Source organism: Vanrija pseudolonga, chromosome 7 (genome assembly GCF_020906515.1).
Source record: "Vanrija pseudolonga chromosome 7, complete sequence".
Lineage (NCBI taxonomy): Eukaryota > Fungi > Basidiomycota > Tremellomycetes > Trichosporonales > Trichosporonaceae > Vanrija > Vanrija pseudolonga.
The window spans coordinates 463,423-489,724 of NC_085855.1; the positions used below are offsets into that span (position 1 = coordinate 463,423).

Sequence of the window (26,302 nt, forward strand, 5' to 3'; positions counted from 1 at the left end):
CCTCCACTTCAGAATTTCTGGCGGCAACTCGTCTGTCGCAACGCCAACAACACACACACCATCACCATGAGCGGCAAGCGGTCAAACGTCTCGCTGCTGACCGAGGGCGCGAGCTACATCCGGCGCGCGAAGAAGGCGCGGCAGGAGCAGGTCGAGGAGGTGAAATTTGACGACAGCGCAAGGCGGTGAGTGCACGGCAGCGAGCAGAGCACAACAAGCTAGCCAGCCGAGCCCACTCTGACGCCCGCGTGCAGAGAATACCTTACCGGCTTCTCCAAGCGCAAAAAGGAGCGCATCGAGACCCGGCGCAAGAAGGCAAAGGAGCGCGAGCACCAGGAGCACCTCGAGGAGCGGCGCAAGGCGCGCCAGGAGCTCAAGGAGCGCGCGGCGCAGAATGTGCGCGATGTGCGCAAGGCGATGGGGCTGCCCGAGCTCGAGGGTGGGTTGCTGGGGTGTGGTGGCGGCCGCTGACGGAGCAGAGGTTGAAGACGACGAGAGCGACGCCGAGCGCGAGGACATCGAGGAGGCGTACTCGGACGACGACCAGATCGCGACCGTGACCATCACCGAGGAGTTCGACCCCGCGTCGGCTGCGGAGCGCACATACGTCGACAGCGAGGACGAGGAGGCCGAGGAGAGCAAGATCAAGAGCCGGCCCGCGGTCCCGCTCCTGCCCGCCTCGTCGCACAAGGCCCAGCTCAAGGCCAAGAAGGACAAGGAGAAGAAGGCCCTCGCGAAGAAGGAGCAGCGCAAGGCCGCTAGCATGGAGACGCCCGCCGAACGCCGCAGGGCAAAGGAGTACGATGCGCGTAAGCGCCAGAAGAAGATCGACAAGATCAAGGAGCAGAACGGCGGCGAGATGCCCCGCTTCAAGTCTTCTGGTGGCAAGGGCGGCAAGGGCGGCAAGGGAGCCAAGGGTAAGAAGGGGGGCAAGCCCGCTGGCAAGGGACGCAAGTAGGACAGGACATAGACCATGTTGTGCATTACTATTACTCTATTGTGTGTGGGTGGGGTCAGTGCCGCTCCGTCATCTCGACCTGTTCTGAGAGCATGCCGCGGCGCTCTTCTCTGTCGATGGCGGAGGCGACGGGGGCTGTCTGGCGGTTGGCCAGTGCGTCGGCCCATTTCCGCGGGAGGAACCAGGCGACGTCGGATGATAGTGTGCTCCAAGCCGTGGCGAGGACGCCTTGGGAGGTTCCGCCGTCCACGCGTGCGTAGCCCGCACTCGGGGCACGCAACGACGCCGTGAGGTAGTACACTGGGATGCCGGCGGCCATGAAGCCTGAGGCGTTAGCTGAGATCGCACTTGCAAAGCTACTCACAGAACGCGGCAAGCGCCTCCCATGGCGCCGCGAAGATTGGCATCAAGAGGAGGAAGAGCGCGACGCAGCAGAAGGTGATCGGCGTGGTGATCCACGTCTTGTACGGCCGTTCAAGGTGAGGCTCTTTAATACGCAGGTAGATCAACCCTAACACGGTGACGAGGTACAATGTCCACGACGTGACAGAGAAGAAGTTGAGCAGTTCTGGGCGTCAGCTGGGAACAAGTTCGGACAGCTTACTCCTGAAACCGCCGCCAAAGATAACAAAGAAGGTCGTCAGCCCCACGTTGAGAAGCATGGCGTGGTCCGGTGTTCTGCGGGTAGGGTGGAGACGGCCGAACCACTCGGGGAGGAAGTGGTCTCGCGCAGCCGCGGAGATCAGGCGAGCCGTGGTGTAGAAGCTCGTGTTCAAGGCGCCAAAACAACTGATGGCGACGACCGTGCTGAATACCACGGCACCAAGCCGGCCGAGAATGACGCGTCCAAAGTCCAGAGCCACTGTGTTGGACAACGCGACCGTCTCCTTGTCCAGGACGACAAAGTAGGACACATTCGCCGCGAGGAACAGGAGCACCACGATTGTCATGGACGAGTGAAGGGCACGAGGGAGGTCTTTGTTCGGGTTCTTCATCTCTCCGCCGATAAACTGGGGTCAGTTGGAGTCGTGGGCTAGCAACTCACGCTGCACTGGTCCCAGCCGTCAAATGCCCAGAGACCAGAATACAGAGCAATGGCGTACGCTCCAGGGTTATTGCTTGATCCCCGGAACAGGTGTCCGCCAGAGAAGGATGGACCAGCACCGTGCTTGATCGCGTACAGCAAGCCGAGAACAGAGACGAATATCAAGGACCCGATCTTGATGGTTGTCAGCACGACGGCCGAGTTGGCGCCGAATCGTGGCGAGATGGAGAGGAGGGCCGCCACAAGCACGATGGCAATGGTCGCCGTGATCTTGAAGGTCCATTCTGGCACCTTGCCTTCTTCCCCAGCAATGGCGTGGTAGATCATGCGGTTGACGTATTCGCTGGGATGTAAGCTGGTGTGTAAAGTCTGCTAAGCTCACCCAAAGATCAGAGCGATGATCGCGCCACTGCCAGGTTTCAATGTAGAGACTGCCGACCAAGTGTAGAGATAGGACGCCATGGGTCCGTACTGCATGTCAGCGTAAACTTGACGTCTCCACTCACAGCATACGCGAGATACGCTTGTGCGCCACCACTCAATGGGATCGCACAGCCGAGCTCAGCAAAGGAGCTGCGAGTGAGTGAGCTTTCAAACGCAGGCTGCCAAGCTCGACTCACCTTGCCCCAGTCCACGCCAGAAGGCCACTCAGTAGCCACACAAGCAAGCTCGCGCCCACGCTCCCGACGGACGCAACAACGACACCAGGCGAGGAGAAGATACCCGAGCCAACCTGCATGCCAACGACCAGCGCCATGCCTAGAGGCGTCAGCGCCGCCAAGAGCACAACTCACAATGTAGCAGCGTCACGTGTTTGTGGTCCTGCTGCACCACCTCTTCCTCGCCGCTAAGTGACAATGGCAAGAGGGCATGCTCGAACTCGAACCCCGTAATGCTCGATATCGTCCCGGATCGTTCTCGACGTGGAGGGGCTCCACGCCCGCTCGTGAGCCCCTGCTCTAGCTCGAGGGCGCGTAGTGTCGCTGTGGGGCTCTCCTCTATGCTCGAGCTCGGGGAGAGGACGCGCGAAGGCGGCGTTGGGGGCGAGGTCGACCTCAGCATCGCGGCAAGGTGGGCGGGAGGACGTGGTCGGTGGAGGTGGGTAAGGGTTCGGGGTAGGTTGCTAGGGGTATGCGAGTGTCCTTTCTAGATGCCCATTATGCTTCTGGGGCAGTTATTCGTCCTAGGTGATATTCTGTGTGTTGGTATAGCTAACTGTTCAGTGACAAAAGGCTTAAGTGTCGTTGTGCCCAGTGTCCGTCGATCGTTGTCGCCGTGGTGCTTGATGCCCATGACGGCTACGATCCTGGAATGCGGGCCGGGCCAGGGGTGAATGGGCGACGAGAGAGCGGGATCAGATTTGGCTGGGCAGGTGTAAATGGCCACTTCAGGCACGGCGCGTCTGGGACGCGTCGAGTTGACGAAGCTGGACATTCACAGCAACTTCTTGACTTTCCTCGCTCTCCTCGTTGATTCAACAACAACTCACACCGTCGTCTCCTCTTCATCAAACGGCACATCATAAAGAGTACCGAAGACTGAATCGCGTGTCTCTCGCTCCCAAAGCATCCCAGTCCTTCTCCTGCCAATCTCGCCTTCGACAATACCTTCCTCCGGCCCACTTCCACAATGTCACTTTGGGTCGACAAGGTATGACCTTCCTTGCAGTCGCTCTCTCTAACCGCCTCAGTACCGCCCACGCACTCTCAATGATCTCGACTACCACCAGGAGCTCTCATCGAGGCTAAAGTCGCTTGTGAGCTGCGAAGCGAGAAACTTGAGCTGACATCAGGCGGCCTCGGGCGACTTCCCCCACATTCTCTTCTATGGCCCATCAGGCGCTGGAAAGAAGGTAAGTGCCGCACGAAGCAGATCTAACCTATTCAGACGCGAATTATGGCCACTCTGCGAGAGCTCTACGGCCCAGGAGTTGAGAAGGTGGGTAGACAGATGTTGACGCTGCTAACCCGCCAGCTCCGCATTGACCAGCGAGTCTTTGTGACGCCCTCAAATCGCAAGCTCGACGTCAATGTTGTCCAGAGCAACTACCACATCGAGCTGACGCCTTCCGACGTGGGCATGTACGACCGCGTCGTCATCCAGGACATTCTCAAGGAGATTGCCCAGACCCAGCAGGTCGACCTGAACGCAAAGCAGAAGTTCAAGGGTGGGTCAAGTTGGCTCGATGTGACCCGCTGACTCCCCCAGTGGTCATTATCAACGAGGCAGACGCCCTCACGCGTGACGCGCAGGCCGCCCTCCGTCGCACTATGGAGAAGTACATGAACAACATGCGCCTGATCATGTGTGCGAGCAGCACCAGCAAGATTATCGCGCCCATCAGGTCACGATGCCTGCTGGTGCGCGTCGCGGCGCCGACTGACGACGAGGTGGGTTTCACAATACATGTAATGTCTAACCCGACAGATGTCCAAGGTACTGCACCACGTCGCGAAGAAGGAGCGCTTCTCGCTCCCTGACTCGGCCTCGGACGCCATCATCGCCTCGTCCGACGGTAACCTCCGCAAGGCGCTGCTCGTCTTCGAGGCTATGCGCATGCAGAGGCCAGACATGCAGGGCGACATTGACGTTGCCAAGCCGGACTGGGAGACGTACTGTGCCAAGGTGGCGGATCTGATTCTGCAGGAGCAGTCACCACAGCGTCTGCTCGACGTCCGCGCCAAGATTTACGAGCTGCTGTCGCACTGCATTCCCCCGGCCGTTGTTTTGAAGGTGCGCTTTCCAAGGCGTCATCGCCAGCGCTGACGTTCAGACTATTGCCGGCAACCTGGTGGACAAGGTCGACGACGTGCTCAAGCCGCAGATTGTGCACTGGGCCGCCCACTATGTAGGTGTCGGGCGGATTGTCATCACCTAACCCCCAGGAACTGCGTATGAGGCAAGGATCGAAGATGATCTTCCACATTGAGGCGTTCATCGCCAAGATTATGAGCGTGTACAAGAACTACACTTTGTGGGTAGCTGCGGCGAGAGTGCCAGAGCTGACACACACAGGATGGGCTTGGCAGACGAGTATGAGTAGGCACTGAACTCTACGATGCATGTATTCTAGATCTATCAACCCGGGTTGGGTCGTTTTAGGCAGTCTTCTCGGCGGGCTGGCCGTCGAGGACAGCAAGGTCACCGAGGCTCTCGACGACAAACGTGGGGAGAATGTCGCTGGGCTTGTCGCCGTAGATCTGCTCCTTCTGGGTGACGCCGCCCATGACGAGGAGGGTACGCAGACCCGAGTTGTTGCCAAAGGCAATGTCAGTGAGCAGGTTGTCGCCGACCATGAGCGCGCGGGCAGGGTCGAACTGGTGCTCAGCGATGATGGCGTCCATCATGGGCTTGTTGGGCTTGCCGATGATGGTGGGCTCGCGCTTGCCCTGGAGCGCGAAGACGAGGGGGGCGGAGAGGGAGCCGGAGCCTGGGCAAGGGCGCGAGCGTCAGCGAGCGCGCGAGTATACCAGCAGGTGGCCACTCACCTGGGTAGAATGTGCCGTGGGTGGGGAACACCTTGTCCTGGTTCGTGAGGAGGAAGTGCACGTTGGGGTCGTCGCGGAGGTACGAGAAGGCCTTGCCGAGCTTCTTGTAGTCTGCGCGGGCGTCAACACTGTACCGCGAGACGAGCCGAGGCACTACTCACTAATGCCCGAGTCAAAGCCGCACAGCACGGCGCCGACAGTCGGGTCAGGCGTAAAGTACGAGAAGTCCATCGAGGGGATGAAGACGCGGTCCTCGGGGTCCTGTAATGCGAGCGGCGCGTCAGCGCCACGAGTTTGAGAGACTACCCCGGCCAACTCACCGTCCCGCCACAGTGCTTGATGCCCACGCTGTCGAGCTCCTCCTCGAGGCCCTTCTCGCCGAGGACGTATACGCGCTTGTCGGCGGGGAAGTTGAGGATGCGGGACATGTACACGGCGGAAGCGTAGCCCGAGCCGAAGATCTCGTTCTGGGAAGTCAGCGAGCAGCCCGCAGGGCTGCGAGGAGCTCGGCTGGGGGAGGGGCGTCGTCGCGTCGGCCCATCTGATGGCCTCGCACCTCCTTCCCTCCGCCCAGCTCGCTGCGCTCGCTGGCCGGCCGCCTTACCTCGTGCGCCTCAATGCCCAGCTTGTCAAACGTAGTCTTGTACATCCTCCTGCTCTTAGTCGCATTGTTGGTCACGAAGATGATCTTCTTGCCCCGCGCGCGCATGAGGCTGAGGACGCGCTTGACGCCGGGGACGACGACGGGGCCGTGGTAGATGACGCCGTCGCAGTCGAGGAGGAAGGTGTCGACGCTGTCGAAGAGCGTGGTGTACGCCTCGGGCGTGTCGAGGAAGGGCGGGGGTGTCATGCTGCCTGGTGGTGGTGCGGAGTCCAAGTGCAAAGTCGACGTCGCGATAGCCCCAAAACACCACCCACTAAACACCGGCCCGGCGGAAACCCGCCGCCGAGTCAACCAGCTGCCCGGCCGGAGACATCCCAACAGCGGCCCAGCGGCGACTAATTTCAGATCTGACACACCGGCCGTCTTTGTCAACAAGCCATCACCCACCATCCCCACCCACCCATCCACGCCATGTCGACTCAAGGTCCCCCCGCCGACGCGAAGCAGGCGCAGGCGGCCGCTTTGCATGAGATTGAGGCGGCGCAGCGGAGGAAGCGCGCGCTGGATATGAGCTTGGTGAGTGGTCGAGCGCGGGCCGAGCGCAGCGACGGCGGCTGCGAGACGGGTGTGCTGCTCTTCACACGGCGTCGGCGTTGGGTGGCGAATGTCCTTTGTCCGTCTCGCCGCCATCCACCATGCCGACACCGCCGCACAGGCGGACCAGCTACTGGCGTGCTCCCTGCGACACACTCGCTGACACCTGTGCGCTCGCGCTAGGCCAACCTCGAAGCAACCATCTACGCGTCCGAGGCCTCGTACCTCGACGACACGGCCGCCTCGGGCGGCAACATCATCAAGGGCTTCGAGAGCTACCTCAAGCCGCCGGCACACGGGTACACTAAGCGCAAGATGGAGGCTGGGGCCGAGGACCGGTTGTTCTCGGGCAGCAGTGTGCAGTTCCAGGTGAGTTGCGCGAGCTAGCGAGCGCATCGAGTGCAACGAGGCGCGGCGCGGCTGCGCGATGACTCGTGTGACTCCGCTGACACGACACACTAGCAGCAGCAGTAACTCGTCCCCCAGCCGCCTTTGTCCCATCCCCGCCGCGTCCCATTTTGGTCTCTCACTCTTCCCTCCTCTTCATCTGTAGCCTGTATCACCGCTCTAGAAATGCATCGGCCGCGCCGTCGAGGCGCGGCGTGACTCTATGACTGTACGGTACTCGGGCGTAGCCCAGTGTGTGTATCTGCCAACGGGGCATCTGCTCGCTGCCCCATCGCGGGCCAGACGGCCCGCTCTCCTTTACTTGATGTACCATCCACCCACCAGCCCCATGGCCCGCTCATCCCCCTTCGCCACCACCTCGCCCTCCTCCCCGCCCACCACATCCCCGACCATCTCCCACGGATCCCGGCCCCCGCCCCACTTGAGCAGCTTGTTCTTGAGCACGTCGCCGCCGTCACGACTCAACGGGTCGGCGGTGAAGAGCGTCTCGAACACCTTGCCCGCGATAGCGCGGTCAAACAGGTACGAGTAGTACGTCGCGCCGTAGCCCTGCAGGTGGCCAAACTGCGTCTGCCACGCCGTGCCCTCGACGGCGGGCACCACGCCGACGCGGTTCTGCAGCGCGTTGTGGACCGCCGTCGAGTCGACCGCCTCGCCCGGCGCGAGCGAGTGGTACTGCTGGTCGAGCATCGCCATGACGATCTGCCCGTGCGTCTCGAGCGCCGCGAGGCTCTGCTGCAGCCTGCGGTGGGCGGCGAGCAGCTCCATCGGCAGCGGCGCGCCAGTCGCGTAGTGCTCTGCGAACAGGCCAAGCACTTCAGGCGACGACACAAAGTGCTCCATGAGAATCGAGGGGAGCTCGACAAAGTCGGTCGCGCAGCGTGTACCCGACACGTTGTGGTACTCTGTCCGCCCGATCATCGCTGCGGTGTGCGTTAGCCTAGCCCCACGCACCCACCCAACGCCGCCAACTCACAGTGCATCGCATGCCCCATCTCATGGAAGAGCGTCTCGACCTCGTGCCAGCCGAGCAGGGCCGGGCGGTCGCGCTCGACGGTCCCAAAGTCGGTGGTGAGCACGACAATGGGCAGCTGGTATCGGCCCTCACGGCCAGGGATGGCCTCGCCGCCCGTCTCGAGGCCGGGGCCAAGGCCGGCGTCCCACCCGTCCACCATCCGATCGCCGCGCACGTCGTCGTCGTCGACCCGACGGCTACACCGCACAGTGTAGTGTGCCGCCCCGCTCGCGGGCTTGCCGTCACGCGAGAACAGGTCGCAGTAGATCACGCCGATGACGCCCTCGCTCTCGTCGACCACGTCGAGGCGGCGCACAGACGGGTGCCATACCTCGCCCGGCGCGACCGGCGCCGGGCGGAAGCTGATGCCATACAGCCGAGAAAACAGCCGCGACAGCCCGCGCATCACCGTCCCAGTCGAGAAGTACGGCGCGAGCGGCTCCAAGCTCGCCGGGGCCAGGCTGGAGATGTACCGCTCCGTAAAGATATCCCGGTCCCAAGCGTACAGCGGCTGGAGCTTTGCCTTTTCCGGGTCGCCCGCGACCTCGATGCCGGTGATGCTCTGGCTCTTGATCGCCTGCAGCATCGCGACGTCGCTCAGCGCCGTCGCGCGGTGGTGTTCCGCCAGGCTCTCCAAGAACCCGCGCACATTCTCTGGCGTCTTGGCCATCTTGTCGACGAGCGCGACCTCGCCCCAGCTCTTCTTGCCGAGCACGCCGGCGAGCTCGGCGCGCTGCGCGAGCATCTCCTCGAGCACGCCGACGCGTTCGGGGTCGGCGCGCGAGTTGCCGACATACACCAGGCGCCGGGCCTCCCCGTCGCGCGCGTACCGCGCGATCATCTGCGCCTCCCAGCTGCCAGGCGTGACGAGCGCCGCGCCGCGCCAGCTCCGCCGGAGCGTGTTGTAGAACTGGGGGCCGAGCGAGTCGAGCAGCTTTTCCGGGTCGGGGATCTCAATCGGCGGGCTGGGGTTCGGCCCCGCCGTCGCCGAGCTGAGAAACCGGCGGCCCAAGGTCATCAGGCTGTCGCTCAGCTCGACGAATCGCGCGCGCACGTCCGGCGCGAGGTCGATGCCGCTCTTCTCAAAGTCGCGCAGGAACGTCAGCGCGACTTGCGTCTCGGCGTGGCTGAGGGGCGGGGAGTGCTGCGCCGCGAGCGTGGCGACTAGCGCGTCGAACAGCCCGCGGGAAGTGTTCAGCTCGTTCATGTAGCTGCAGAGCGTCTCGTAGCTCTCGTCGGCAGCGACCACCCACTCGGGGGAAGGGTGCGCGTTCCGCACGAGCTCGCACATGTCGATCACGCCGCAGAGCAGGTCGCTCAGCCGGTCGAGGTTCTTGACCACCAGGCGCAGCTCTCGGCCGCTCGCGTCTTCCCCCGCCCGCGCGATCCGGTCGACGATCGCGCGCGCGTGCACCAGTGTCCGCTCGGTGAGCGGGAGGAGCACGTCGGGCGCCGTGAGCACCGGGTAGCCGAACAGGCCCGACGGGGAGGCCGCCGTGCCGGGCGCATATGGGGTGTCGAAGAGATCCCGCACGTCTGTGTCTGACGATGCTGGGAAGCCAGCGACGGGGAAGACGGCGGCGGGCTTGGTCGCCGTCGCCGTTGCGAGTCGGTCCCGTAGAGGTGCCGTTGCTGTTGATAGCGGCCGGGCTGGGGGGAGAGAGCGCGCGCGCAGGCTCGACGCCGGTGATGGGCGCAGCATACGCGCCCGGAGCACTTGCCTCAGCCCGCGCGATGCCGTGTTTTGGGGTATCATGTTTGGTGTGGATATGAGTGATGGTCAAAGTCGGCTAGGCGACTTTGTGGTTACGCATCTGTTGGTCCGATTGATCCGAGTGGCGAAAACGCAAAGTGGAGGTGAGGCTACCCCGGTACCCCGACCGGGTGACTGGCTGCCACCACCCTAGTTCCTCTTCCCTACCCATGCATTGCCGTACTTATAGCTGTGTATGATGATAGAGAATATGGTTGGATGCACTTCAATTGTCTGCACTACACGACTACTGCCTTCGGCTTGTCCTCCTTTGCCTCCTTGCCTCCCCTCCCTCCACCTCCTCGCTGTCCTCTGGCCCGTCTCGGCTCGCCAGGGGTCCGGCCGTTGGCAGGGCCGTCGGGGGAGTTGGCGCTACCGCTGGCCTTGAGCACCGCGGCACTCTGGCCATTCGCCTTCGGTGCACCGTTGCCGTTCGGCTTGGTCGCCTCCTCAGCCCCGTTGCTGCCGCCGTTCGAGTTGCGCCCGCCGTGTTTGCCGCCTCCTCGGCCTCGCCCACGGCCACCAGCGCCAGCGCCGCCGGACCCACCCCGCGTGTCCGCCGTGTCGTGGTTGTCTCCATTGGCTGGGCCCTCGCCACCGCCGCGCCCCCCACGTTTCGCGACGCGGGTCTGCTGTTGCCCTCCTCGGCCACGGCCCCGGCCACTGTTCGCAGCCGCAGCGCCTGGCTGCGAACCCGAGGAGCCCGTCGCCGCCTTCTGCCTAGACTCCTCCTCCTGCCACCAGCGCAAGAAGTTCTCCTCCTCTTTGGCCGCAGCCTTGGAGGCCTTCTCCTCCTTGAGGATCTCGGTGAAGCTTTTTGGTGCTCTGGGGGTAGTCTTCTCGGCGGCCAGGCGCTCTTCCTGCTGGATAGCCAGCAACGAGAATGCAGGCATGCTGGACGCAGCGGGAGATGTGCTCGGCCCGGCCAGAGGCTGCGGAGCCGCATACGTTGTCGGCGTTGCCCATGCCGCGCCTCCTGCCGCTCGTCGCGGCGTGACTGTTGCCGGTTGCATCTTGACCGGTGTGATGAGGTTGCGCTGCGGTGCGGGCGACGCCTGAGACGTAGCCGCACGAGCAAGGGCCGAGCTGGCAGCAGGCGGTGCCGACTGCTGGTTTTGGATGCCCGTGAGCGACGTCCTCCGTGTGTCCACCGCACGCCATGGCGAACCCGAGCTACCTGGAGTCGATGCTCGTGGCGGGCCTGCTGGTGTCATCCGAGGAGACGATCCAAGTGATGGCGATGTACCAAGCTTGGACGCCGGGGTGGTCGGCACTGCCGGTCTCTTCGTTGCCGCGGCCTCGGCCATAATACTGCGCAAGTCGACCCTGCGTTGTCAGCACTTCTCCAACCAAACCACACTCACTTCTCCGACTCCACCGTCCTCGACTTCCACACGGCTCCCTTACCCGCGCCAGCCGAGCTGCTTGGCAAGTTGAGAGGGGTAATAGGCCGTGTGTTCGGTGTAGCGGCACCCCGTGAGCCCGGCGACGGGCCCAGAGCGGGGGACGATGACAACGTCGGCTCGTCATCCATAGAGAAGATGTCATCGTCTGCAATCGACGGCTGCAATGGCTTCAAGTCTGGTGTCCCCAGCGTCGATTTGGGTGGCCGCTTGTGGATCTGCGACATGGACGTCGTGTCGGCCGGTGAGATCCGTGGCGACTTTGGCTTCCATCTTTGAGGAACGCGAATCCGAGGAACAGGTATGTCCTGCACTGCAATCCACTCGCGGTGCTTGGCCATCAAGTCGTCGACAAGCAGACCGGTCCTCGGCACAATGGCCTTGTCACGCTGCTTGGCCGCAATGACGCCGCACAGGTCCTTCATGACGTCCTCGTCCATGTCGTCCAGGAGACCGCTTTCCAGCATGGTCTCCATGCACGCAATGATGTAGTCGAAGATGCTGAGCTTGAGCGTCGTCGCCTGGTAGAACGATGCCTCGACAGCCAACGCCGCCGCGTTGTACGGGTTGCAGTGTCGGGCGATGACGCGCGAGCACACGAGGACCAGACGGTCCATTAGCAACTCTGTTGCGGCCGCCATGACCTCGAACACAAAGTCCAAGAACTCGTCGAGCGTCTCCTGGTGGAGGTAGTCGAAAAGGTCGTCCTCGACACCCTCGTGGATGAACCTGAACACGAGGTTCATTGGCCGCCAGCGAAGGTGGGGCATGTCGATCACGGCCTTGTTGTTCTCGTCACGCTCGACAGCCCATTCGCCGTCGGCGAACATGGACTCGAAGAACGGGCAACGTGCGCGCAGCAGGACCGACTGGCACGCGACATCGCGGTCTGCAAGCGAGACAATCATATCGCACAGGTCGGACGGCGGTGTCGACGTCTGCTCAAAGAACGTGGCGACGTCGGGGGCCAATGTACTCTGAGAGATTGGCGCTTTTGACAAGAGTTGCAGGACAGGTGAAAGAGGGGCGAGCTCAAGAACCTCTGCGAACCGACGCACGTCGGCCTTGATCTCCCCGATGGGCAGCTTGAGATCCTTGAACTTGTCCTGGAGAATGTGGGCAACTCTCGAGTCCCAAACAGCTGCGATGTTGTCCGAGTAGAGGAACTGGAGGAGAAGGAGAGCAACGAGGGGGTGACATGCGTCGAGCTCGAGCGTCGGTCCATCCCCATCCTTGCCGAGCGTAATGCCGTCAACCTTTGCGCCAGAGAGAGCGCGGGCGAACACTGGTGTCCGAAGGCATAGCAAGACGCTGTGTGCTGGGATGGCATACTCGCCGACAACCAGCTTGATATCGCTACCAAGCAGCGGCTGGCCCCAGGCAAACAGCGAGTCGCTACTTGTCGCCTGCCATCGCTCCAAGATCTGGCACATCGAGATTGCCATCGTAATGTCGTGGGCGACCGGGTTAGACCCTTCGTCCTCGTCCTCGTCTGTGGCTTTGGCAGCCGACTGGTGACGCTCAAAGTCCTCGTCGGTCATCTGGTGCTCGAATCGCCTGAAGTGAGGCTGTAAGAGGAACAAGTCTTCCTCAAACGTCTTGCCCTTGTACTCGATGGGCGTGGGCTTGGCGTCCACGCGAACCGCCGCGAACGCGCCAGACTCGTTGCACGCGACCTTGATGATTCGCTGCAGGTACGGCACGCGCCTGAACTTGAGCTGGCCAGAGCCAGCCTTTAACCGCTGTCGCACGAATACGTGGCCCGAGGCGGTGGACACGATCAGCGTGCCATCCGAGCCGAGGGCAAGATCCCTGACGGCAGTGAAGTTCTTGCGGAGCGCCCACTGAATCTGAGGCTTAACGGTGACATATCGGTCACGCGCGTCCTTGGTGGCCTCTTCCGATGGGTGAGGCAGCTGGAAGGTGCAGACATCACCTTTCCTGGATAGGGTGGCAAAGGTGAGGCCACACGAGGTGACCTTGCGGATCTCGGGGTCGAGGCTGACTTGGCCTGGGTTTTTAGGAGTCCTAAGTGACCTCTGAGGGCCGCCAAAGTTGATTTTAAAGTTGGTATCGTGGTGGAAGCAGAGCACTTCGTACGAGTCGAGGAGACAGAGCATGGCGTAGTCGGATAGCGCAACGTCGATAACGGGTTGTGAGATGGAGGTGACCTTGCGCGGGTTCACCTGGACGGGGTTGGCCGCCTTCTCATAGCCGAGGTGGCCGAGGTTGGTGCCCCATGTCCACACGGCATCAGCCGTCCAGCATGCACTTGACATGCGGCCTGCAGCCACACCACGGACCCACTCCTTCTTCAGGGGGCCGATAATACGCTTTGGCTGGGCCTGGACGAGCTCGTCGCCGTCCTTGGCGAACGGGTTGGGCACCTCGGGCGCCTCGATCGCGTACCCAAGCTGAGCGAACCGGTTGTTTCCCCACGAGAGGATGTATCCCCCAGATGTGAGAGCCAGAGTGTGGTCCTGGCCGAGTGCCGTCCCCACAATCGTGTGCTGCAAGTCAGGAAGGGGGAGGAGGGACAGCTGCGAGTGAACACTTCTGCCAAGGCTGTATTCGTCAGCACATGCTCCGAAAGTGAAAACTCACCGTCCACCAGACCCAAAGCCCGATAAGCTGAGGTTACCCCGAGCCTCGTTCGTCACGACTGTCGTGTGCAACCTCGCCATCTTGGCTTCCTTGATGCCAACATGGAAGAAGCGCTGAGCCGGGTCGGGATTATCGCTCGCCTGGCGCTGGGTGAGGAGGTTGATTCTGTCTGGGAACGCCTTGTCTGTCGAATCGCCAGTTCCGAGAGCAAAGTTGCCTGCAACATCAGCAAACAGCTAGACACCCAATACGCACGATTAACGCCCCAGGCATACAGATCGGTGCCGTCGACATCAGTCGGCGGGTTTGTCTGCTCGTCAGCATCGACCCCCTGCGCCGGCGACCCACCCCCTCGACCGTCCCGTTGTAGAGATCAAACGCCGTCAATCCCTCGCCGTCCTTGATCGAGATGTCGGTATCGCTCCTCGCAAGAAGATCACGCGCGGCCCGGATGTTGCCGGCGTACAGTGCGCGATGGAGGGCCGTGTACCCCGACTCGTAGTCCTGGAGGTTGACCGACAGGTTCGGGCTCCTCAGCAGAATAGTGAAGAACGTGTATGCCTGTGGTGTGAGGCTCGAGGCCGCAAGGTGGAGCGTTCTGCGTCATGTTAGCGACGTCTCAGACTTCTCAGGCCACGCAGGCGATGATCAAGCCTGGGTGGCCAACGGGTGTGACTCACGTCCTGCCGAGGCCATCGCGCTCATTGGGGTCGGCCTTGACGGGCGGGCAGGTGAAGCCGCCTGCTGACCAGCTACGGCCACCCGACGCGCTGCCGGGGTTCAGGCTCTTGCCTGTGCCTCCGTTGGCGCTGCTGCTGCCGGATCCAGCTTGCGCGTGGGTAGCCGTTCCGTCCAGCTCTTGACGGAACGCCTTGACATTACCATGGTAGTAGTGCGCGTGGAGGTTGGGCATGCGATGTTGCGAGTCTCAGAGACGCGCAAGGACAGCGGGACAGACCAACTAGCTCGGAGCTGTTGGTGTGTGTCTCGCTCTTGCGGCGTTCCGAGAGGTGGTGCAGCGCGACGAAAAGCGGTCGAGCTGCTTGTTGGCTGCTAAGCGGCGACGAAGGTTATCGGGACCGAAGAAACCGAGTCAGAGGAAGGTAGATTTGCGTGCTCCGAGTCGAAGGGAGTTGCTGGGTACCACTTGAGTGTGATGCAAGTGGTGGGCGTCGACTGATGTTGTCTTTGTGTACGCGTTTGAATGTAAACAAGAGGGGGGGGGAGGGCCGCGATGGGAATGAACGTGTAAAGAGGCGCGCGGCGGCGGTAATGACGGACGAGGGCGATAACCACACAGTCAGCCCAAATTGTGCACCAAACAGCGCGCAGTTACAAACGTTTCAAACGCGGCGCACCAGAGTGGAGGGGGCAAAGGGGCAACAGGCGGCAGCCAGGTAACCGAGCCGAGGCACCTACGTTTCTCAGACCAACAACAAACTAGTCTCGGGGGGTCATACGTATGCACTTTCTGTGGAGTGACCGGGATACGGGGAGAGATAACGTGCGACAATGCCGGACTATATGCATGGGGCAAGGCTGTTGATTGTGGCAGGTGACTGTTGGGGTCGGCTCCAGCCTCGACACCCCACCGGCCCCCGCAACCCATACCCCCAGGCGGCACATACACAAAGGTCCATCCATACTCGCTACAAACAATACACGATCCTCATGCGGCGGCCTCGGCCTTCTGCTCAAACTTCTTCTTCATCTCAAAGTAGTTGGTGTGCAGACCGCACTCCGACTTGGCCTTGCCCTGCCACCGTCCAGAGCGCTCTCCGGCGTCAGAAGCGGCATTAGGGTCGGGCAAAGCAGTAGAGTGGACATCGCCAATAGACTTGTATCCCTGGTCGAGCAAAGGGTTGTACGGGACGCCCCTGGGATGTTAGTATGGGAAGGCGGAGCGGTGACAGGTGGGGGGAGGCGGAGCCGGATGGAGGGGTGGGTGGTGGCATAATTCTTGATCGCTGCGCGATCATAAGGGTGGGTGGGCGGGCACCGTATCACTCGCGTAGCAGGGTGGGTGGGTGGGGAGACCTTGCTCGCGAGCTACGCTCGACAGCGCGTAGGTGGGCAAAGGAAGGCGAGGAAGGCAAGGAAGACGAGGAAGGCAATGAAGCCAAGCTCCCTTCTCGACTCCACGCCAATGACGATTCTGTTCCACTCACTCCTTGTCAACATAGTCCTTGACCTCCTTGAATGACCAAGTAATCAGCGGGTTGACCTTGAGCAGGCCGCGCTCGTCGACCTCGAGCACCTTGAGGTCGGCGCGGTCGGCGCCCTGGCTCCGCCTCCGTCCTGTGATAACAGCGCGGACACCGAGCTCCTTGTATGCGCGCGCAGCCGGCTCAACCTTGACGAGGTAGTCGTAGCTCGCCTCGTCCGTCTCCCAGAGCTTGTCGCCGTACTTGGCGGCAAACTCCTCGGCCGTCGCCACATTGGGCGGCGTGTACGTGTGCAGCGGGGCGAGGTACGTGTCCGAGGCGGTCGTCGCGAGCTCCTTGGTCTCGGGGAAGTGGTGCAGCGTGTCGAGGAAGATGAGGGGGACGAGGTGCGTCTCGTCACGGTCGAGCGAGATCTTGGAGATCATGTCGAGGGCAGCGAGGCCAGTGCTGATGTCAGCTTGTGTGACGGTGTGCAAGCTTACAGGCCGAACGCGGTGGTCTGGTACAGCCCATCGACGTTGTCAATGGCCCAGGTGAGGACCTCCTGGGGCGTCTTGCCGTCGAGCTGCTTGTTGAACTCGTCGATCTGGGCCGCGGTGTACTGCGGCGTGAGGCGGTCTTCGTCCGACATGGTGGAGGTGGGGGTTGGGGTTGGGGGGTGAAGGAGGGAGGGATGGAGCTTTCGTCCTCGGTCGTGAGGTAGGCTTTTGTAGATGGTGTGGGAGCTGAGAGAGCTTGCTCTACGTCCTGCTGCGTGTGTGAGAGGATGTGTTTGTCATCACCAAGTCTCTTCTCCTCGTCGTCATTGATAACTCTTCGTTGTTTCTTGTCGCATCACACCATCGCCATCGTCGTCATGTCTGGAATTCTCAAAAGTGGAGGGTCACGAATCTGGGTGATAATTTGGTCCCGCTGCCACGCACGCGAGATCCACGTGCCGAACTTGCTCGTACATGTCCGAAGCCGGCGGGATCAAAAAGTCTAGGCTACAACCACAGACGCGTGGCGGCGGTCCACCTCCACGTCGGTGGCTGCGTCCCGCCACGGTGCCCACGGGTGCCGGCAGTGCCGACCGACAGGCCAAGTCGTCGTGCCAAGATGGCAAAAGTCAAGTCATCGACGTGTTGGCCCCACCATCACACTCAACACTTATAACCCCACCATCGCACCTTGCGTGTTTGGGCACACAGTTAAACTCCCCCACCATGAGGCTCACACGCAGTCTCCTGCTCATCGTGGCGCTCCTGCTCCCAGCAGTACAGGCCGCACTCCTCGCCATCGACTATGGAGCAGAGTTTACAAAACTCTCCCTCGTCAAGCCAGGCCACCCCTTTGACGTGCTGCTGGACCGCGATTCAAAGCGCAAGATCAGCTCGGTCGTCAGCTGGAAGCGCGATGAGCGCGTGTTTGGACAAGAGGCCAAGATGGCGGTAAGTGGAGCTAGCTGGTGCAGCGCGCGTCATTGAGCGCACACACCTCGTTGCCCCGCACCCGACATTCATTCTGACACACCCCGCAGGCCGTCCGTTTCCCGGATACACACTTTCCCTACGTCAAGCACCTGCTTGCGTCCGAGTCGGCTCCCCAGCTCCCGATCTTCCCCCAGCCCCCCGTCGTGACAGAAGACGGCGTCCTCATCTTCCCCCACCCCAAGGCGCCGAGCCACATCTCGCCCCAGCCCGACTCGCACGGCGAGGTCTGGACACCGACTGCCCTGCTCGCCCACCAGCTCGCGTACTACCGCGGCCTGGCCGAGGAGAGCGCCGAGGAGAGCGTGACCCAGGTCGTCGTCACCGTCCCCGCGTGGTGGACGCAGGCCCAGCGCCGCGCCTACCGCGATGCCCTCGAGCTCCAGGGCCTCACCTGCCTCGCCATGATTGGCGAGGGAACTGGTGTCGGCCTGAACTACGCCATGACTCGCACCTTCCCCAACTACGACGTCGAGACTGGCGAGGGAGAGCGTGAGATCCACGTCGTATACGACTCGGGCGCGCTCTCAACTTCCGCTACCGTCCTCTCCTTCTACCAGACTTCGTACGCGCCGTCGCCCAGGTCCAAGATGCTCATCAACACGACCCACATTGATGTTCTCGGCGTCGGATATCTCGACATTGGCGGTATCCACCTCGACATCGCGGTGCGCGACATTATCATTGACAAGTTCATCGCCAAGACTGGCCGCAAGGACGTCAAGAACGACGCCCGCGCCATCGCCAAGCTTACCAAGGAGGCCGTCCGTGTGAAGAACATCCTCAGCGCCAACCAGGAGGCCCAGATTTCGATCGAGTCGGTCTTTGACGACATTGACTTCCGTTCGTCAATCACCCGCGCCGAGCTCGAGAAGACTATTGCTCCCGAAAGGAAGCAGTTCCTCACTCCGCTCCGTAGCGCTCTCAAGTCGGCTGGTGTCTCGTTCAATGACGTCAAGTCGGTCATCCTGTTCGGCGGCAACACCCGTGTGCCGTTTGTTCAGTCGGCCGTCAAGTCGATCCTCCCCTCCGAGGACCTCATCGCCCAGAACGTCAACAGCGACGAGGCCGCCGTCCTTGGTGCCGCCTTCTATGGCGCTGGTCTTACCCGCCAGTTCAAGATGAAGCAGATTGAGATCCTCGAGCGCAGCGTGTACGACATCTCGATCAAGGGCGGCGAGGTCGTCTTCCCTGTCGGCACCAAGCTCGGCGAGCGCAAGTCGCTCCTCCTTGCCCCCAAGGACGAGATCACGCTCGAGTTCACCCAGTCTGGCGAGCCCGTCTCGATCGCTACCGTTCTTGACATCAAGGACGCGCTTGCCAACTATACCGCTCCCTCGCCCGTTGTCAATGTCACTCTCCGCCTCGACGCCCGCGGCATCTTCAGCGTCGCCAACGCTGCCCTCGTGTCCAACGAGACTGAGCCAGCTACCAACGGCGGTGTCGCCGGTGCCCTCAAGGGGCTCTTCGGCAAGAAGGAGGAGACCACTACCGAGGCTGCCGACGCTACCGAGACGGACGCTGACGCCGACGGCGACGAGTCTGCTGCCGCTGCCGAGAACAAGACCGAGGCCGTCCCCGCCAAGAAGAAGACGCCCCGTGTCGCCCTCAAGGTCCGCGAGAAGCCCGTTGGCTACAAGCCCTTGACCAAGGAGGAGAAGCGTGTCACTCGCGAGCGTCTGGCGTCGATCGCGACTTTTGAGAGCGCCATGAAGGCCCGCGCGGAGGCTCGCAACATGCTCGAGGGCTACCTCTACCGTTTGCAGAACCTGCTGTCGGACGACGCGGAAAACCGCGCTGTCCACGAGTTTGCCAAGCCTGAGGAACGCAAGATCCTGTCCAAGCTTGTCGAGGACACTTTTGAGTGGCTCCACGACCACGCCGAGGACGCCGATGTCAAGACTCTTCTGGCCAAGCGCACTGCGCTCGAGACGATCGAGAGCCCCATCGTTGTGCGCTTCAAGGAGAGCCAGACCCGCGGCCCTGCGATCGACAACTTCCAGCAGGCCATGTTTGCCGGCCGCCACTTCCTTGTGGAGGCGTCCAAGAACCGCACGGCGGCGCTCGAGGCCGTGGCCAACGCCCCCGCGGACAAGCCGGCGGCGCCCCCCAAGTTCACGCAGGAGGAGCTGGACGAGGTCAAGAACATGCTCAAGGACTACGAGACGTGGATGGACGGCCTCATGGAGCAACAGGTGCCCCTCGAGCAGGACAAGACGGCCGACCCGGTCATCTTCACCGCCGAGCTCGATGAGCGGGGCAAGCGCCTCCAGGCGCACGTCCTCAAGCTCGAGGCAAAGAGGCAGCCTCGCGCCCCCCGGCCACCGCGACCAAGCAGCAGCACAAGTGCTGCGGCCGAGGAGGAGACGGGCAAGGCTGAGGAGCAGGCCGAGGAGGAGGAGAAGAAGGACGAGAAGGTCGAGCACGACGAGCTTTAGAAGCAGTAGACAAGGCGGTACATTTAGTGGCATGGCATCCATTGCATAGATCAGTTTCAAAACGTTACATTCTTCTACACTTGCTTCTATCTATGATCTACTTGTAAGAGAATTTGGGTGCTTTGCGTTCTTTAAGTTTGAGATTGGTGGCACAATATAAATGTGTTGTGTTGTTGTTGCAGCTTAGGCCTTTGCACAACACGGGCAGCGCTTGGCGGCGGCCCTACGCGTCCAGCGCATTCTGCCGACGACCTCTGCGCCAACGTTCCAGTCGTTGACGGTGGAGCCGTAGGCAATGTGGCTGACGAGGTCGTCGAGCGCCGCGGCGGTCGGCGTCGGCGCGCCGATAAACTCCCAGTTGGGGACGGAGCGGAGGAGGGCGCGCGTGTGCGCGATGGTGTGGATCGGGATCTGGCAGTGGGGCTTGCTCGTGAGCGGCGTCGCGGGCGGGGACGGGTCCTGCTGCGGCTGGGGCGCCTGGTGCATTCCGACATGGCCGAAGATGGAGCCGGCGGTGGAGACCTTGGGGCTCGCGGGCGGGGACGACACGCTGCTCGGCACACTGGAGACAACGGTGTAAGCTGACGAGATGGAGGAGGAGGATATTGACGGCCGGCTGCTCGGGAACGAGCTGGCAGTCGACTCGGACGCGAGGGACACTGACGAGGCTGAGGACCCCGAGAAGGTCATTGACACGGGCGAGGGGATGAGGCTGGGCCCTGTGCCGTGGCCTCCGTGGATCGAGGGCGGCGGCGAGGACGTCTTGGCGAGGGCAAGCGGCGACTGGTTGGCCGAAGCGGCCAGCGGCGTCTGGGTCTGGGCGACGGTCGACAGCCACTCGGGGTACGGCGTCACGCATGGCTCGTTGGCCTGCGCGCGGCTGCGGGGCTCGAGAGAGAAGTACGCGCGCACCTGGGTACCTGGTTGGAAGACTGGTTCGACGGTGAAGACGTCGTGGAATGTCACACTGCGCAGGTGCCACACCTTGGAAATGTCGAGCATGACCTTTGGGAACGAGTGGGACATGCGCGGGATGGGCGACGGCTGGTTCTCGAGCCTGTGGCGGACTTCGGTCGGGCGCCCGGCGCAGATGTGCTTTGGCGAGAAGAGGTGGCACAGGGTGAGGAGGTGGCGCTCGTACTCGCACAGCTCGAGCTCGTGCTGCTCTGCGTCCGGAGCAGTCCACTGGAGCGAGGCGACAGCCGCCGCGGAGAAGGACACATGCTCGACTGACGGGAAGAGGTGGATGCTGCCGCTGAGCATGAGGTTGTTGAACCGCGTGTAGTATGGCATGCTGGTGAGCTCGCGGAGCTGCTTGGAAGCCGAGTCCCAAGGAAGCGACTCGACATGAACGCGCTTGACGAAGCGCAGGCACGCGAGCTTGTGCCGGCGCCACTTTTCGTTGTGTTCCTTGCGGTACGAGTGGTACATCGAGAAGGCGCCCATCTTGCCGCGCGAGGTCGTCGACGACATGTCGCGCGACACGGGGTCCCACTTGCTGATGGCGACGGAGCGGTACGCGCGGCCCGAGTGTCCGAGGCCATACAGCAGGTGTGGCATGTTGTGCCACGCGAGCGGGATGGTGTGGTAGAGCACGGGGGTGGCGAGGGCGTGTGACGCCTTGGAACACAAGACAATGTTCGCGAGGGACCCGTACGCCTCCATCTCGCTGAGGAACGTGGCGATCCTCTCGAGTGCAGCGTCCGGCAGCACATGTGACACGGGGCCAAACTCGCCCTTGTGCAGCCAGGGAAAGGTGGGGACCGGGGCCGGGGGGAGCGCGCACTGTGGCGGGGGGGCCTGCGGCGGGCGGTGCTGGGCAGACGGGGTGCGCGAGCGCTCAGCCGACGGCATGGATGCTGCGTGTTGGCGAACCATCTGGCGCGCCGGGCTCGGCGAGGCTCCCGATCGCCCTTGGCCTTGTGGCAGTGGCGATCGGCCGCCGGGGCGAGCAGGCCTGGGCGGTGCGGCGCCAAGGGGCGGAGGCCTCTGGTTTGGCTTTGTGGGCGTCACGGATCCCGGAGTTGGTGGGAATAGGCGGCCGTTGGACTTTGGCGTCGGGGGAAGCTTGGGCGGCGGCGTCGGCGGCGTTGGGGTAACTGGCCGCCGCACAGGTAGCGGCGTCGGGTCAAAGTGTGTCTGGTGCGTGTGGTGGCTGCTGGCGCTGCTGCCACTCGCGCGATCTTCGCGCAGCCGCTGCTGGTGGTAATGGGCCGATGACATGTGGAGCTCGTACTGCTGCTGGTGGTACCGTGAGTCGGGGTGGTGGTGGAAGCTGTACAAGTCATCGTTTATCGTCGGGTTGTGGTGGTTGTGGTCGTCTGCTGAAGCACGCGGCGCGTTGATCGAGTTTGGGCGGTCCTCGTTGCGCTGCTTGACCAGTTTGGATGATGCCTTCTTGTCGAGCGCGCTGCGGTAGGCAAAGGCGGAGAAATACTTGCCAAAGATGCCCAGTGGGTTCTTGACAAACTTGCCCCGCTCGGGGAGCGACCGCGACGATGATGCGATTGACGGTGGGGAGCTAGACCGTCCCATTGCGGTGGGTGTTGGCTGGGGGAGGGGGGGAGAGAGGTCGGGTGACCAGGAGAGCTGGAGAGGAGCCGACGAGGAGAGGAAGAGCTGGACAGGAACGGTTGATCACTCTGCTGCTGGCCAATGTTGCAGTGTAGGCTGACTTGAACTCCTTGGGTGTTGCAAAGGTAGCAGGGGGTTACCAGAATTGGACGGGGTGGAAAGGACGAGAGATATGTAACCCGTCGAGTCTTTTGTAGGTGGCGGAGAAGGCCGGGCAGGCAGGACGGAAAGGCTAGAAAAAGCTGTCGTCGTGGTGGACGACGGACGACGGACGACATGCATGCCGCGCACGAATGACCAAAGAGTAGGTCAGCAGCGGGCTGGCGCGCGCTACGCGCTCAGGTACGAGCAGGACAAGGAGGGAGAGAGTGCGAAGCCAGGAGTCGAGGACCCGAGAGGAGGGTAGATAACCTGCTGGTCTGAGCGACGTGGCGGCACGACATTCCTGGCAGTGGGCGTGGCGGCGGTGGTCGGATCGTGCCACACAATGCTCGTCCATGGCGCCACCACGCGCACCGCTCGGGCCGACACCAAGCAACCTGCGAGGAACAAGCAGCGATGCCGCAGCCACTCCCGCCCATGCTCTTGTCCACGCGCCGCTCATGAGCGGTCCGCTGCGCCACGCACGCCACCCGGAGCCACCCGATGATGAAACGCGGCGCTGGCTTCGCACTTTTGTCTGCCTGCGGATGCGGGCGGAGGAAACGAGCAAGCGCTAGCTAGCTGCGCTCTGTTCCTGGATGGTTCCAGCCGACAACTACAGCGCACCGCGCGTGACTCTCCGTTACGCTCGTCTATCTCGAAGACCATACACGGTATCAGCGTTCCACAAGGCACGCGGAATGGAACCCCGTCGTGGGCGAGGGGAGGCGGCGCGGGGCGAGCACACAACCATGCTTCGCCAGTGAGGGACGGCGAGGCCTCCGAAGCTAGCCAGCATGCAGAGCACAGTGCCGTGCCCAAACTGAACCAGCAAGCAAGAAGCCCAGCGCGTTACACTCCGATGCGGAACGATGCTGCTCTCGCAAGCCGCCATCTGACTGATAAATTCGCCGGCGTAAAGTGCCGAGAGCCGAGATGTCGGATTCAGCCGGGTACACCGCGGCGTCCGCGTCCGCGCCCGCGTCCGACGACAGACGCGTGCAACGAACGAACGCGCTCGGTTCGCGTAGTGGATCTCGAGATCCCAGGGCCTAGTGCGGGATAGCCTTTAGACGCCTCTGCGCAGGCCGCGTCTTGCCTGCGTTTTTTTTGTTGGGATTTGCTGGCTCCTACATTGGCTTGGGGGGAGCCTTTTGTCCGTCGTGGGGACAGCGCGGCAGTGTTTAGGCTAGCGGCTGACGGGACCCGGCATGCGTGGGTGGATGTGGTCGTCGCTAGACCATTTAGTTGTCGTTGTCCATGTCATGATCGTTGTCGAGGTCGTCGTCGTCGGTGGGGGTTGGTCTTGATGAGATCGGCGGGGTGAGAAGTGATGGACGTCTCACGAGATCATTCCACGTCCTTTACTTTATGTTATCTCTTGGCCAAGCGCAAATAGCTCGGCGCAGGGGGCGAGATGATGCACTGCCTGCGTGTGAACGCGTCGGTGGCTGTGGGTGGTCGGGCTCTGGGTCGGTGGTCATGGGGCGGGAGTGGGGGGCGAGGCGGCGCGAGTCTGCACCGCGGTCGACTCTCACGCGGGGACCTCTGGGTTACGGCCGGCTACTCACTCGATAAGGTTCTTGCATGCTTCTCACCGACCTGGGGTTATACTTTGCCAAGAGGATGACGAGACGACAAGGATGACGACTCACACGAGGTGCTTAAAGCTGGTGGGTGGGCCGGAGGCTGGCGCCCGTGGCGGATCGACGGATCGGCAGCGGATGACGCTGACTGACGCTCAAGTCGCGCGACCTCTCGCCCGGACATGGCTGCATACTACTCGATACGGCAGCTCTTGGCTCTTAATATCTATGCATGGAGAAGGCGCGCGGCCGCGTGCTCGAAAGCACTGGTGCGTGCGCATGTCGTGTGTCATAGCTGACCCGGGGGGATCGGTGGCAGCCGGAACGATTCTTTCCGCGAGTGTGGTCGTGCGGCAGCTTGTGCAGTCGTCGACCCACTGCCCGACCCACTAGCTACTTGCGACCACAGCACACGCACGGTGCCGCCTCGGCCCGCGTGCTCCACCGCATGCGTGAAAGGATTTCGCCCACGAGCTCCGTGTTTCGCGCGTCGCGTCGCGAGATCTCGGCGGCGAATGCGTCCAGTCGGCCCTCGGACGGCTCCGTACCGTCGATAAACTCCCAGCCTTTGCCATGAAGCACTGAGTAGAGGTCACTGGGGATTGTCATGGCGTCGACACTGAGGAAACCGACGAATCCGTGGAATGGCTCGCCCGATGCCCACTTGAGGCCGTACTCTCGCGAGAAGAAGGCTCGAGTCAAGACGTTGCCGTGGAAAACCGGGTAGCACGTGAAGGCATCGTGGAGGGTGACACTGGCGATAGAAGGAAGCATTGCTGTGAGACAAGTGACAACCTCTGGAAATGACACGGTGACTAGCGCCTGGCGGCGGCGGCGGCGGCGACCACTTCCCATGTCAAACTTCTCGGCCACGTTGCGCCGCTCCTTCGGCCGCGAAAAGCACACTTGTGTCGGGTGGCAGATGTTGGCAATGGTAACGAGCTTGCGGAGGAGTGTCTTCTCTTGAAACACCCCTCGTCGAAGGCTCCCCCACGTGAGGTTTACCATTGCCTCGCTGGTGATCGACAATGTCGTGGCGTTGGGAAACAAGACCTTGGTGACTCCAAAGGTGAGTCTGAATTGACTAAGGAGCGCCAGAAACTCCTGCTCGCGGTCCCATGGGAGACGTTCGAGCACCACGGTACGGCAGAGGGCCAGGCACCCGAGCTTGTACTGCTGCCACTTGAGGAAGACGTTGTAGTCTTGACGCTGGTGGAGAATGACCGTCGTGGCGAGTTCAAATATGCTGGTTGTGTTCGAGCCACGCGCGAAACTGCTTGGCGGGAGCAGACCGTAACACAAGCCGGAGATGTTGCCCCAAGTAACATGAATGGTGTTGTAAAGCTCGGGAATGACCACAGCGTGAGTTGCTTTGGATGCGAGAGCCAAGTTGGCCACCGTTGCCTGAGCACCAGACGCGGCGGCCTTCTGCGCGATCAACCGGATGATCTCATTCGGAAGACGCGGAGAGGCATCACCGAGCTGGCCGAGCCACGGGAAGTCGGCTGAGGGGTCTGCCTGGCCGGCTGGTGGTGGAGAGGAGGCGACACGTGACGAGAGGTACCGTTTGGGAATCTTGAAAGGAGGGAAAACAGGGAGGGTAAGGAGTGGTGGTTCCGGGGTGACAATGGCTGGTGACGGCCTGTGGCAGCGCACGAAAGGATCGTCGTCCAGTAGAGGTACCTTGCTGCTCACAGCGTCCTCGGCAGTGACATGGATGATCTTGAATGGAGTAACGATGTTGTCGCTGAAGCTGCTGTGGGTGGATACGGTGTGTTTCCTGCCGCCAGAGACTCGGCGGACGAGGTTGAGTACGTTGTGGACGATGTCCATCTGGGGGGCGTGAGCGAGACGGTGCGGAGGGTGACACATGGTACTACCTTTGGAGAGGATTAGACCTTTAGCACGATTGACTGAAGGAGGGAGTATGAAGCAGGGGGATGGAGGGGGATGGGATTATTATAGGGGTATTGGACGATTTGGTGCAACGGAGGGGGTGACTGCACCACAATGGGCGACGATGCGTGAAACGCTGGGAGAAGCACTTTGAGTCAATA

At 62.2% G+C, this 26,302-nt stretch overlaps 11 protein-coding genes across 11 annotated transcripts; 4 read left to right on the plus strand and 7 right to left on the minus strand.

Annotated features, from left to right (window-relative positions):
- Nucleotides 1–50: 50 nt before the first annotated feature.
- Nucleotides 51–982, plus strand: RRP17 (Ribosomal RNA-processing protein 17). The gene is made up of 3 exons (XM_062775574.1): nucleotides 51–185; nucleotides 255–439; nucleotides 480–982. The coding sequence occupies exons 1-3, from the start codon at nucleotides 67–69 to the stop codon at nucleotides 956–958; spliced, it is 783 nt and encodes a 260-aa protein (XP_062631558.1). The 5' UTR covers nucleotides 51–66; the 3' UTR covers nucleotides 959–982.
- On the minus strand, nucleotides 971–3,201 carry Slc7a11 (Cystine/glutamate transporter). The gene is made up of 8 exons (XM_062775575.1): nucleotides 2,798–3,201; nucleotides 2,624–2,762; nucleotides 2,510–2,576; nucleotides 2,386–2,474; nucleotides 2,004–2,346; nucleotides 1,563–1,968; nucleotides 1,323–1,526; nucleotides 971–1,282 (listed from the first exon to the last, which is right to left on the minus strand). Exons 1-8 carry the CDS (start codon nucleotides 3,063–3,065, stop codon nucleotides 1,014–1,016), a joined length of 1,785 nt encoding a protein of 594 aa, XP_062631559.1. The 5' UTR covers nucleotides 3,066–3,201; the 3' UTR covers nucleotides 971–1,013.
- A 275-nt stretch (nucleotides 3,202–3,476) lies between these two features.
- On the plus strand, nucleotides 3,477–5,046 carry B14D6.460 (Replication factor C subunit 5; the record flags this gene model as incomplete). The annotated part of the gene is made up of 10 exons (XM_062775576.1): nucleotides 3,477–3,653; nucleotides 3,694–3,759; nucleotides 3,796–3,855; nucleotides 3,891–3,941; nucleotides 3,978–4,170; nucleotides 4,212–4,393; nucleotides 4,431–4,736; nucleotides 4,777–4,851; nucleotides 4,889–4,977; nucleotides 5,019–5,046. Exons 1-10 carry the CDS (start codon nucleotides 3,633–3,635, stop codon nucleotides 5,044–5,046), a joined length of 1,071 nt encoding a protein of 356 aa, XP_062631560.1. The 5' UTR covers nucleotides 3,477–3,632.
- On the minus strand, nucleotides 5,044–6,369 carry pho2 (4-nitrophenylphosphatase). Its single transcript, XM_062775577.1, has 5 exons — nucleotides 6,096–6,369; nucleotides 5,812–5,958; nucleotides 5,653–5,752; nucleotides 5,492–5,602; nucleotides 5,044–5,433 (listed from the first exon to the last, which is right to left on the minus strand). Exons 1-5 carry the CDS (start codon nucleotides 6,339–6,341, stop codon nucleotides 5,102–5,104), a joined length of 936 nt encoding a protein of 311 aa, XP_062631561.1. The 5' UTR covers nucleotides 6,342–6,369; the 3' UTR covers nucleotides 5,044–5,101.
- A 71-nt stretch (nucleotides 6,370–6,440) lies between these two features.
- On the plus strand, nucleotides 6,441–7,303 carry EAF6 (Chromatin modification-related protein EAF6). The gene is made up of 3 exons (XM_062775578.1): nucleotides 6,441–6,671; nucleotides 6,873–7,058; nucleotides 7,152–7,303. The coding sequence occupies exons 1-3, from the start codon at nucleotides 6,567–6,569 to the stop codon at nucleotides 7,161–7,163; spliced, it is 303 nt and encodes a 100-aa protein (XP_062631562.1). The 5' UTR covers nucleotides 6,441–6,566; the 3' UTR covers nucleotides 7,164–7,303.
- A 91-nt stretch (nucleotides 7,304–7,394) lies between these two features.
- On the minus strand, nucleotides 7,395–9,997 carry OCT1 (Mitochondrial intermediate peptidase 1; the record flags this gene model as incomplete). Its single annotated transcript, XM_062775579.1, has 2 exons — nucleotides 8,074–9,997; nucleotides 7,395–8,020 (listed from the first exon to the last, which is right to left on the minus strand). Exons 1-2 carry the CDS (start codon nucleotides 9,866–9,868, stop codon nucleotides 7,395–7,397), a joined length of 2,421 nt encoding a protein of 806 aa, XP_062631563.1. The 5' UTR covers nucleotides 9,869–9,997.
- Nucleotides 9,998–10,019: 22 nt separating this feature from the next.
- btb1 (BTB/POZ domain-containing protein 1) lies at nucleotides 10,020–15,351 on the minus strand. The gene is made up of 7 exons (XM_062775580.1): nucleotides 15,213–15,351; nucleotides 14,553–15,058; nucleotides 14,221–14,470; nucleotides 14,128–14,182; nucleotides 13,873–14,089; nucleotides 11,230–13,833; nucleotides 10,020–11,191 (listed from the first exon to the last, which is right to left on the minus strand). Exons 2-7 carry the CDS (start codon nucleotides 14,783–14,785, stop codon nucleotides 10,105–10,107), a joined length of 4,446 nt encoding a protein of 1,481 aa, XP_062631564.1. The 5' UTR covers nucleotides 14,786–15,058; nucleotides 15,213–15,351; the 3' UTR covers nucleotides 10,020–10,104.
- Nucleotides 15,352–15,497: 146 nt separating this feature from the next.
- On the minus strand, nucleotides 15,498–16,829 carry sA (Phosphoadenosine phosphosulfate reductase). The gene is made up of 3 exons (XM_062775581.1): nucleotides 16,520–16,829; nucleotides 16,041–16,484; nucleotides 15,498–15,749 (listed from the first exon to the last, which is right to left on the minus strand). The coding sequence occupies exons 1-3, from the start codon at nucleotides 16,666–16,668 to the stop codon at nucleotides 15,542–15,544; spliced, it is 801 nt and encodes a 266-aa protein (XP_062631565.1). The 5' UTR covers nucleotides 16,669–16,829; the 3' UTR covers nucleotides 15,498–15,541.
- A 334-nt stretch (nucleotides 16,830–17,163) lies between these two features.
- On the plus strand, nucleotides 17,164–19,993 carry SPAC1F5.06 (Heat shock protein 70 lhs1). The gene is made up of 2 exons (XM_062775582.1): nucleotides 17,164–17,467; nucleotides 17,557–19,993. Exons 1-2 carry the CDS (start codon nucleotides 17,243–17,245, stop codon nucleotides 19,942–19,944), a joined length of 2,613 nt encoding a protein of 870 aa, XP_062631566.1. The 5' UTR covers nucleotides 17,164–17,242; the 3' UTR covers nucleotides 19,945–19,993.
- Nucleotides 19,994–20,127: 134 nt separating this feature from the next.
- Nucleotides 20,128–22,479, minus strand: LOC62_07G009044 (uncharacterized protein; the record flags this gene model as incomplete). Its single annotated transcript, XM_062775583.1, has 1 exon — nucleotides 20,128–22,479. One exon carries the CDS (start codon nucleotides 22,477–22,479, stop codon nucleotides 20,128–20,130), a length of 2,352 nt encoding a protein of 783 aa, XP_062631567.1.
- A 2,159-nt stretch (nucleotides 22,480–24,638) lies between these two features.
- LOC62_07G009045 (uncharacterized protein) lies at nucleotides 24,639–26,078 on the minus strand (the record flags this gene model as incomplete). The annotated part of the gene is made up of 1 exon (XM_062775584.1): nucleotides 24,639–26,078. One exon carries the CDS (start codon nucleotides 26,076–26,078, stop codon nucleotides 24,639–24,641), a length of 1,440 nt encoding a protein of 479 aa, XP_062631568.1.
- Between the last annotated feature and the right edge of the window lie 224 nt (nucleotides 26,079–26,302).

Bases quoted from the DNA above. Each gene is read 5' to 3' on its own strand.
- Slc7a11 (XM_062775575.1), bottom strand. From the start codon at position 3,065: ATGCTGAGGTCGACCTCGCCCCCAACGCCGCCTTCGCGCGTCCTCTCC. The intron at 2,763-2,797 runs GTGAGTTGTGCT...TGACGCCTCTAG, and splicing joins ACACGTGACGCTGCTACATT to GCATGGCGCTGGTCGTTGGC. The intron at 2,475-2,509 runs GTGAGTGGAGAC...GCTGACATGCAG, and splicing joins AAGCGTATCTCGCGTATGCT to TACGGACCCATGGCGTCCTA.
- btb1 (XM_062775580.1), bottom strand. From the start codon at position 14,785: ATGCCCAACCTCCACGCGCACTACTACCATGGTAATGTCAAGGCGTTC. The intron at 14,090-14,127 runs GTGCGTATTGGG...CTGATGTTGCAG, and splicing joins GTATGCCTGGGGCGTTAATC to GCAACTTTGCTCTCGGAACT. The intron at 13,834-13,872 runs GTGAGTTTTCAC...TGACGAATACAG, and splicing joins GGCTTTGGGTCTGGTGGACG to CCTTGGCAGAAGTGTTCACT.
- RRP17 (XM_062775574.1), top strand. From the start codon at position 67: ATGAGCGGCAAGCGGTCAAACGTCTCGCTGCTGACCGAGGGCGCGAGC. The intron at 186-254 runs GTGAGTGCACGG...GCCCGCGTGCAG, and splicing joins TTTGACGACAGCGCAAGGCG to AGAATACCTTACCGGCTTCT. The intron at 440-479 runs GTGGGTTGCTGG...CTGACGGAGCAG, and splicing joins GGGGCTGCCCGAGCTCGAGG to AGGTTGAAGACGACGAGAGC.
- sA (XM_062775581.1), bottom strand. From the start codon at position 16,668: ATGTCGGACGAAGACCGCCTCACGCCGCAGTACACCGCGGCCCAGATC. The intron at 16,485-16,519 runs GTAAGCTTGCAC...AGCTGACATCAG, and splicing joins CAGACCACCGCGTTCGGCCT to CACTGGCCTCGCTGCCCTCG. The intron at 15,750-16,040 runs GTGAGTGGAACA...CTAACATCCCAG, and splicing joins AAGGACTATGTTGACAAGGA to GGGCGTCCCGTACAACCCTT.
- SPAC1F5.06 (XM_062775582.1), top strand. From the start codon at position 17,243: ATGAGGCTCACACGCAGTCTCCTGCTCATCGTGGCGCTCCTGCTCCCA. The intron at 17,468-17,556 runs GTAAGTGGAGCT...CACACCCCGCAG, and splicing joins GACAAGAGGCCAAGATGGCG to GCCGTCCGTTTCCCGGATAC.
- pho2 (XM_062775577.1), bottom strand. From the start codon at position 6,341: ATGACACCCCCGCCCTTCCTCGACACGCCCGAGGCGTACACCACGCTC. The intron at 5,753-5,811 runs GTGAGTTGGCCG...CTCGCATTACAG, and splicing joins TCAAGCACTGTGGCGGGACG to GACCCCGAGGACCGCGTCTT. The intron at 5,434-5,491 runs GTGAGTGGCCAC...GCCCTTGCCCAG, and splicing joins CCACGGCACATTCTACCCAG to GCTCCGGCTCCCTCTCCGCC.
- EAF6 (XM_062775578.1), top strand. From the start codon at position 6,567: ATGTCGACTCAAGGTCCCCCCGCCGACGCGAAGCAGGCGCAGGCGGCC. The intron at 6,672-6,872 runs GTGAGTGGTCGA...CGCTCGCGCTAG, and splicing joins GCGCGCTGGATATGAGCTTG to GCCAACCTCGAAGCAACCAT.